At 40.9% G+C, this 9,973-nt stretch overlaps 1 protein-coding gene across 1 annotated transcript; it reads right to left on the reverse strand.

The window, feature by feature from the left end:
- Window positions 1-458: 458 nt before the first annotated feature.
- On the reverse strand, window positions 459-6,456 carry LOC144679451 (interleukin-17C-like). Its single transcript, XM_078539844.1, has 3 exons — window positions 6,332-6,456; window positions 2,970-3,214; window positions 459-872 (listed from the first exon to the last, which is right to left on the reverse strand). The coding sequence occupies exons 1-3, from the start codon at window positions 6,347-6,349 to the stop codon at window positions 638-640; spliced, it is 498 nt and encodes a 165-aa protein (XP_078395970.1). The 5' UTR covers window positions 6,350-6,456; the 3' UTR covers window positions 459-637.
- Window positions 6,457-9,973: the final 3,517 nt, after the last annotated feature.

The following is a 9,973-nucleotide window of genomic DNA, read 5'->3' on the forward strand; positions in this document are numbered from 1 at the left end:
AGTGAAAGACTAACAACTGACTAACTGATTTACCAATACATACATCACAACAATAGCTTGTATTTAAATAGCATCTGTAATGTAATAAGATGTGCCAAGGATGCTTCACAGGAGTGTTATAAAACAAAGTTTGACACGGAACCACATAAAAAGATATTAAGGACTGGTGACCAAAAAGCTTGGTCAAAGAGGTGGGTTTTAAGGAGCATCATAAAGGAGGAAAGAGAGGCAGAGAGGTTTGGGGAGGGATCTTAGGGCCTAGGCAACTGAAGGCACAACTGTCAATGGTGGAGTACTTAAATTTGAGGTCCCAGAAGAGGGCAGAATTAGAGGAGTACAGATATCTCAGTGGTGGGGTGGTAGTAGAGCTAGAGGAGATTATACTAATGGGAAAGGGGCTGAAAATCACTGCTAGTACTTTCCTTTTGTGTTAAAACAAAAATATGAAAAGTACACTGTTTCTACAAAAATACAGATCTTTATAAAACGACAGTTACTGTAGAGGGGCTTTGTATGTCCTTCCCCTAAGGACAGCTGAATTCACAACAGTAAAAAGTTGCAATACAGTTCAGAGTATCTTGGTGCAATGCAATTAGTCTGCCAAATACAGATACAATTACAGTAAGACAATGGTTAATTAACCCATCTTTGGAGAGATGCACGTACAAGCAACAGCGATATCAATCCACTTAGTTTCATACCGAAACTTATGTTCTCCACAGGATGTGCGATAATACACCTGCATGGTTGTTGTCACAGGTACTGAAGTGTAGTCCAGCGTATGCTTCATCTTACTAAAGCTGATGCAGCCGTGACACAGACAAACAGCTTCTGGGATTGATTCAGGGATCCGTTTAGGGTCTTCATTAATTCTAGACCATTGGAAGATAGAATTTGTTAAAGTTGTAAATACTTTAGTTTGAATTCACGAGCTATACGCATTCTGTAACCTTCTCCACAGACTGGGCACCGCAGCTCAGGAAAGAGTGGGTGCAGCACAGATTCACCAGAATGAAAAGTAGGGCTTAAAGGGTTAAGTTATGGGGACAGGTTGCATAGACTATTTGTATTGCCTTGGGTTTAGGAGGAGTGATTTACTCGAGATGTTTAAAATGGTAAATTGATTCAATACAGGAAACCATTTCTGCTGGTAGGGAGCCCAGAACAAGGAGGCAGAACGTTAAAATTAGAGCCAGCCCATTCAGGGATGATGTTAGGAAGCATTTCATCATACAAAGGGTAGTGGAAATCTGGAACTTTCCTCCCCAAAAAGTAGTTGAGTCTGGGAGTTAATTGAAAATTTCAGAATTGAGATAAAAAGATCTTTGTTGGGCAAGGATATTAAAGCAGGGTAGATGGAGTTAAGATACAGATCAGCCATGATCTAATTGAATGACAGCACGGTCTTATAGGGTTGAGTAGCCTCCTCTTGTTCCTATGCTTTTATGAATTAAAGCATACTGACTATTAATTTGAATGCACTGGAAACCCTTAAAGCTGCAAACTGACAACACTGAGTTCCATGCCTGGATTTCTGATATATGTTTCCAGCCTATGAGGCTTCATGGCTGAAATGCTAATACATAATTATGTTAACATAGGAAAATGAGCCAAGATAGGTTATGGAGATGCCATCGGAAAAATAAATGACACAAAGCTGGAGCTTGGTCAAAGATGTGGATTTAAGCTTGGAAATTCCTTCCCTAAAACTCTCTGCTTCTCTGTCTTTTTTTCTGCCTTTAAGAAGCAGTTTAAAACCTTCCGCTTTGACCAAACTTTTGGTCACTGACCTAATATCCCTTTATCGTAGAATTGTACATGACAAGAGGCCATTTGGCCCATCATGGCTCAAATTGTTGTTTAAGGAGAGGGTGGTGCAAAGGCAGGCAAGTTTAAAGAGGGAATTCCAGAGAGTGGAGGTACAATTGCCAATGGTGGGACAAAGTTGGTTGGCCGGGGGTCGGGGGGCTGCCGGTTGGGCACTTGCACAAGCCTGGAAATTACGAGGAGCAATGTAGGGCTGGCTAAGAATGTGGAATTAGGGAGAGGAGAGATCATGAAGGGACTTAAATATGAGGAACAGAATTTAAAATTTTGAGTGATTGGACTGGAAGCTAATGCATGTCAGCAAGGACAAGGGCGATGGGTGAGAAGAATTTGGAGTGGGATAGAATGCAGGCTGTAGAATTTCAAACAAGGTAAAGTTTATGGAGGTGGATCATAGGAGGGTGGCCAGGAAATATTTGCAAATGGAGGTGACAGCAAGTGGGTAGAAGCGGGGATAGGTGATATTACGGAGGTGGAAGTAGGTGGTTTGTGTGATAGAGAGCATATGAAGTTGGATACAGCTTAAGAGTTCAATGGTGAGGCAAGGGGAACAGAATGGCAAGGATGTGGAGTCTATGGTGAGGACTGTCATTGATGCCTTTGATCTTAGTGTTTAACTGGAGGAAATTACAGCTCATCCAAGATTGGATGGCTAACAACACAGAGGCAGGCAGCGACGGGTCAAGTGAACAGGTGGAGAGTAGAGCTGGGTATCATCAGCCTACTTATGGAAGCTAACTACCTGTCAGCTTAACTCACCCCACACGTAGTTTCACATCAGAACCTGAAGGCAGTGCACAAATGACAATGTTTTTGTGAATTCAATTTCACAACATGATAAAAGCAAAATACTGCGGATGCTGGAAATCTGAAACAAAAATAAAAATAGCTAGAAAAACTCAGCAGGTCTGACAGCATCTGTGGAGAGGAATACAGTTAACGTTTCGAGTCCATATGACTCTTCATCAGAACGCAACATGACGTGCAGATATTAATTTATGACCTCTGGTCTGGTCTAACATGCTGCTGTATATGCATTAACTGCTTATGTTAGGATCTGGAAACAATGGACTTATTATCTTTTCTAGGTATGGCAATACCACATGGAAAAACTGCAATACTAAATACCAGCATTTTCTTACCTGTAGCCCCAAGGTGAGAATGATCTATCCTCAATGTGTGAACTTGCCAGCAGTTCAGGAGACCATGCTGGGCAGCTGTGAGTTTTGTTTTGGTCATGTCTTCCCAGCGCTTTCAAAATACTTGAGGGATATGTAATGCTGATCCTTTTCTTTAGCAAATTGAGTGGAATTTCATCTCTACAATCTGAAGGTAATCCCATACATTTATTTGCATTAACAACCACAAGGAAAGCAGTTAACACCATCTGGAAAAGAGAGATCAACTCAATGCACAATAAAGTTGCAAAATATATTTACACAACTCTTCAAAAAGTACTTCATTGTTTGTGATAAAAACAGAAAATGCTGGAAAAACTCAGCAGGTCTGGCAGCATCTGTGGAGAGAAAAACAAGTGTTTGTGTTTCGAGTCCATTTGACTCCTTTTTGTGAAGTGCTTTGGAATGTCTTGAGGTCATGAAAGACACCATAAAAATGTATTTTTCCCTTTTTTGCATTAGAACATGAAATAGGAGTAGGCCATTCAACCCTTCAAGCCTGCTTCATTCAATAATATCATAGTTGACCTTTTATTTCAACTTCACCTTCCTGCACCACAGGCACACTCTCTCAAACCGGCAGCCTTGGGACTAGGCTGTGCCAGATTTTGGATTTTGGGTCAGATGCTTTGGGCAAAGGGCAGTTTGGGCCAATCCAGGTCAAAGGTTGCTTGGAGCGCAGGAATAGACTGGCACAGAAGCACAAAGGGGATAACAAATCTGGCACCATTCAGCGCCTATCCGAATTGTCCAGATAAGTTAATTGTAGTTGAGTAAAATATTTTTAAAAAGGTGCATGGCACAGTCTAAAAATGTCCGGTTTTCGAACAACTCTGGTTTCTGGACCACCGATTTTGAGAGTGTGCGCCTGTATCCCCATATGCCTTAATTCCCTTAGTGTCCAAAAATCTATAGATCTCTGTCTTAAACATACTCAATAACTAAGCATGCACAGCTTTCTAAGGTAGAGAATTCCAACACTTTAAGTGAAGACATTTCTCTGCCCTAAATGGTTGACCCCTTATCATGAGAGTGTGACCTCTGGTTCTCGATTCCCCAAACGGGATACGTCCTCCCAGCATCTACCCTGTCAAGCCCCTTACAAAATCTATGGGCAGAATTTTATGTCCCACAGGCGGGCATGCACCCAACCTGATCGGGCATAAAATTGCGCGAGAAGACATCGGGCAAGTGTCCCCACGTCTTCCTGCACTCACATGATATCTCGCTCAGGTGCAAAAGTCGGACGTGTGCCCACCGACAGTTAAGAGGGCAATTAAGCCCATTAATGGCGCAATTGACTCTGATTTTTCATTGCCCGTCCAACCTTACAGTTGGCGGACAGGTGAATCGGCCTGGCGGCTTTTATATTTTTCATCAAACCTCATCCAAGGGCAGGATGAAATTTCTGTGCTGTGGACAGCATTTTTATCAGCTATATTTTCAGGTGGTTGATTATGATGCATGGACACTTTCTTTTCAGCTTTTAAAACCCTTATTTTAGCTTTTTCAGGTCTCCAGCTCTCTGAGGCAGCTGTCTGCCTTCAGGGAGCTTTCTTGCAGCGCTCACCCATGCCCGCGCAAACGTCATCACCTGCCCTCTTCCCATCCCCACCCCGGCAGCGCTGAGCTTTTCAGCGCACGTTTCACACTGGCTGGCCGTTAATTGGCCAACCAGCAAGAAGTCGCAGTCGGGGGCCCGTTCCCTGACCGCTCCTGGGCCCACCGATTGGGCGCGCCCACCAAAGGTCAAATTCAGGCCTATATGATTTAATAAGATCACCTCTCATTCTTTTAAGCTTTAGGGGAAAAAAGTCTAGTCTACTCAATTTCTCCTCATAGGACAGCCCCCTCATCCCAGGAATCAGTCTAGTGAACCTTCATTGTACCACCTCTATAGTAAGTATAGCCTTCCTTGGGTAAGGAGACCAAAACTGTGCACAGTTCTTGAGGTGTGGTCTCACTGTGGCTTTTATAATTGCAGTAAGGCAGCTTTACACTTGTACTCCAATCCCTTTGCAATAAAACCTAACATACCATTTGCTTTACTAATTGTTTGCTGGATCTGCATATTAACTTTCCATGACTCACATACAAGGAGACCTAGATCCCACTGAATAACAACATTTTGCAGTCTCTCACCATTCAAAAAATGTTCTGCTTTTCTACTTGTCCTACAAAAGTGAGTAACTTCACGCTTCTGCACATGATATTCCATCTACCATGTTCTTGCCCATTCACTTAATCTGACTATATCCCTTTGCAGCCTCTGTGACCTCCTCGCAGCTTATTTTCACACCTAACTTTGTATCTTCAGCAAACATGCATATATTATACTCGGTCCCCTCAGCTGAGTCATTGACACACCCCTGAAGATTGTACATAGCTGAGGCCCTAGCAGTGATCTTTGTGGTTGCCCACTAGCTATGGCCTAGCAATCTGAAAATGACCTGTTTATTCCTACTCGCTGTTTTCTGTCCATTATCTAATCCTTAACCCATGCTAAAATATTACCCCTAATCCCACCAGCCCTTTTTTTGGTGTAATAACCTCTTGTGTGGCCCCTCATCGAATACATTTTGAAAATCTAAATACAATACATATTTTGGTTCCTCCTTATCTACCCTGCTAGTTACAGTCTCAAAAAACTCTGAACAGATTCGTCAAGCGCGATTTCCCTTTCATAAATCTGCATTGATTCTGCTCAGCCATTTTATGATTTTCTAAGTGTCAAGTTATCACATCCCTAATAATAGATTATAGCATTTCCCTAATACTGATGTCAAGCTAACTGGCCTATAGTTCCTTGTTTTCTCTTGCCCTCCTTTCTTGAATAAGACGGTTTTGTTTACTACCTTCCAATCAATGAAATCCATTCTAGATTCTAGGGAATTCTGGAAGATCAAAACCAATGCATCCACTATCTCTGCAGCTACCTCTTCTAAAAACCTAGGATATAGGCCATCAATTCCAGGGAATTAGTCAATTTTTAATCCCATTAATTTCTTCAGTATTACTTCTCTACTAATATTAATTTCTTCAAGTTCCTCATTCTCTTAACCCTTGGTTCTCCACTATTTCCAGAATGTTTTTTTTGTATCTTCTATCAGGAACAGAGATGCAAAGTACTGTACTTGTTAAATGTCGCTGCCATTTCCTTATTCCTATTATCTTTTCTCTTGTTTCTGCCTCTAATGGGCTCAGGTTGACTTTTGTTATTCTTATCCTTTTTTCAAACCTATAGAAACTTTAACTCTCTTCCTTTCATCAATTTGTCTCCTCAGAGATCAACTTACAATAGCTAAAGGTAATTGAAATATACACACCAATGCTTGTGAGCACATTTTCCTATTCGTTCCAGACACCGCTATCTTCTTAGTCAGTTTTCTTTCAACCCCCTGCTATTGTTTTCTGCTCGTTTGCTCTTATATTTATTTTGCCAATCCTGAAGGAGGAGTTATAAAGCAAATAGAGCACATTTCTTCCTTTATACAACTGACGGAGTTTCTTAGGCAAATTTTTTAATCAGAACCTGCAAAAACATGTCTGAATAAATCTGATGAAAGATAAGCAAGCATTCTTGTCTATTCAAGCACTAAATCTAGTCAGAACGGCACTGCAGTCTACTAATATATGCAGCTCAAATCAGATACCCATAACTGCAAGGACATAGCAGGGAAATAACCCAACCACATGGGTTTATTAAGGCAACAATTCAACCTCATGGATATAATAGTGTAAGACTCTAATCCCAGAAACAACAGGGAGACACCCCAATCCCACAGTCATAGTAGTGAGACACCACAATCAAAGATAAAATAGGGAGTCACCCCAATCCCAGATATATCAAGAAGACAATCCGATCCCTATAGGAACAAATGCAGGCCATTCAGCTCCGTGAACCTATTTTGTCATTCAACAAGATCATGGCTGACCTGTATCTTAACTCCATCCATCTATCCTGGCTCTATTCCTTTTATACACTTGTGTGGCAAAAATCTGTTGATCTTATATTTGAAATTATTAACTCAGCTGGCATCTACTGCTTGTTTGTGAAGAAGTGTTTCCTAACTTCTCTCCTGAATGGCCTGTCTCTGATTTTAAGGTTAAGTCCCATTGTTTTAGACCCCTCCCCACCAGCAGAAAAAGTTTCTATCCAACCTATAAACTCCTTTCCAAATCCTAAAAATCTCAATTAAATTACTTCTTAACCCTCTACATTCCTAGGAATATAAACCTAGTTTACATGACCTCTCCTCATAATTTAACCCTTGGAACCCTGGTAACATTCTGATAAATCTGTGCTGCACTCCTTCCAAGGCCAATATGCACTTTCTAAGGTGAAGTGTTCAGAACTGAACACATTACCCCAGATATGGTTTAACCAGGGCTTTGTATAGTTGCAGCAAAACTTCCCTTTGTACTCTAGATCTCTAGTTATAAAGGCTAACATTCCATTAGCCTTTTTGATTATTTTTTGTAGCTGACCATATGTTAGCAACCTGTCTACACGGACCACAAAATCTCTTTGATAGCTGATGTTCCTAGCTTTCCTCACCATTTAAATAACCCTTGGATCTATAATTTTTGCATTCACAATGGATGATCTCACTTATCAGCATTGAAATGCTACTGCCACAGTGTTGCACACTTACTTATCAATGTTTCTTTGTAATTTTATGCTTCCGTCTATGCAATTTACTATGCCAACAATCTTTGTGTCATCAGCAAACTTGGATATATGGCTCTCTATTATGGTTTCTAAGTCATAAATAAACATAGTGAATAGTTGATACCCCAGCACAGATCCTTTTGGGATACCACTAGTCACTTCTTCCAATTTGAGCATATACCCATTATTCACACTCTCTGTCCGCGATAATTTAACCGACCTCCTAAATAACAACAACTACTTGTACTTAATACAGTGCTTTTCATAAATTAAAACATCCCAATGTACTTTGCTAGAGCATTATAAAGCAAAGTTTGTCACCAAGTCACATAAGGAGATGTTTAGAAAGGTGATCAAAAACTTGATCAAAGTTGTAGGTTTTAAGGAGCACCTTAAAGGAGGAAAGAGAAGTGGAGGGGTTTAAGAAGGGAATTCCAGAGCTTAGGGCATCAATGGTGCAGCGATTAAAATCAACGATGTGCAAGACGTGAGAATTAGTGGAATGCAGATATCTCAGAGGGTTGTCGGGCTGAAGGAGAGCAGAGATAGGGAGGGGCAAGACCATGGAGAAATTTGAAAATAAGAATGAGAATTCTAAAGTCAAGGTGTTACTTAATCAGCAACAATTATAGGTCAGCAAGGACAGGGGCGATAGGTGAACAATACTTGGTGCAGGTTAGGACATGGGCAGCTGGTTACAGGTCAATAATTTGCCTTTAATTCCATGAGCTTTAGCTTTAGCTTGCAGTATCTTATGTGGAACATTATTGAATGCCTTCTGGAAGTCCATGTAAACTACATCCTTCAACACTCCCCTGTGTATTACTTTAGTTGGTGTTATATGTGTGCTTTGCCCAAAGGCAGGTCCTTATTGTCTGCCGATGCTTCATCCTGAGCTGATTTCTTGGCAGTTTTTGTCAGTGGAGGTTTGCCATTGCCTTCTACTCTCAGGGGCAGAGTGAGGAGGCAGGTACCAAATCTATCTCAGCTAGAATGGGAATCAAACTCAAGCTATTGGCATTATTCTGAACTGTATGCTAGCCATCCAGCTAACTGAGCTAACCAACCCCCATTACTTTAGTTACTTGCTCAAAATATTCAATTAGGTTCATTAGTCATGACCTATCCTTTACAAATCATTGTTAGCTCTCCCTAATGAGTGTTAATTTCTCTAAGCTTAGTCACTTTGTCCATAATTATGTATTCCAATAACTCTCCACAACAGATGTTAGACTAACAGATCTATCATTTCCTGCTTTTTCTCTCTCTCTTTTGTAAATAATGGAGTTACATTGGCAAGTTTCCAATTTAAGGGACACTTCCTGAATTGAGAGAGCTTTGGAAGATTATGGCGAAAGAATCTGCAATTTCCTCTCCTACTTTCTTTAAAAGTCTGGGGCGGAAACCATTAAGTCCTGGGGATTTGGCAGTCTATAGTTCAGTATTTTTTCTAATACTGTTTGCTTGCTTACATTAACTTTAGTGAGTTCCAGTCCTTGATTTGTTATTAGTTTCCCTCCCTGCAATGTCAGGTATATTATTGTAGTAATTATGATTTTATTTAGTGTGTAATGTACCTTTAAGAATAGTGCGTGTTAGGGAAGATCACATGATTTATAGTAACCAATAGGAGAGTAGCATGGGCTATCTCAGCAGGCAGTGGAGAGATGGAGTTGGTGTTGAAAGCACACATGTAGTTGCTGCTGAGTATATTGTAAATAAACTTAAAGTTTCCACCCACAAAGTGTCTGCTGATTAACTCTATCATTAAGATTACAACTCAGCCACCCCATAACAAACTGGCGACGAGGACAAAACAAGATTGAACAGAAGAAACCAAGTTAAAAAGAAAGGAAGATATACACCCCAAACATGCTGTCGCTTTAAGTTAAAGAAAAAAAACGGGCCCTGATCCAAATGACTGAGAAATCTCCTGGAGCACTCCCGACATTATAAAAATAATATCAAAATTGCAAGACCCCTGAGTGAGAGTCTGCAGGAGTGGTGAGCAAAACAGGGGGAAGAGGAGAAAATCTCTGCTTACATTGTGGAATGGGCGGCAGTCCCACAGGCTCAGTAGGTTAGAGAAGCTGGCACACAGCTTGCAAGTTTAAAAAAAAAGACAAAGCCATGCAGAATCGTCCAGAAAAAGGAGAAGAAATTGCTGCTGTGTTTTCGAACAGGAATGAGGTTTTACAAAGTTAAAGGAGAAGAAGGCCCAGGATCGCAGGGATCCCACCAAAACTGGAACTGGAAAAGCGCAGGAAACACAGCACAGAAAAGCTGACAGCTGCAG

This window comes from Cetorhinus maximus, chromosome 4, assembly GCF_964194155.1.
Source record: "Cetorhinus maximus chromosome 4, sCetMax3.hap1.1, whole genome shotgun sequence".
NCBI classification, from domain to species: domain Eukaryota; kingdom Metazoa; phylum Chordata; class Chondrichthyes; order Lamniformes; family Cetorhinidae; genus Cetorhinus; species Cetorhinus maximus.

Bases quoted from the DNA above. Each gene is read 5' to 3' on its own strand.
- LOC144679451 (XM_078539844.1), bottom strand. The intron at 873-2,969 runs GTAAGAAAATGC...CCAATGGTCTAG, and splicing joins TTCTCACCTTGGGGCTACAG to AATTAATGAAGACCCTAAAC.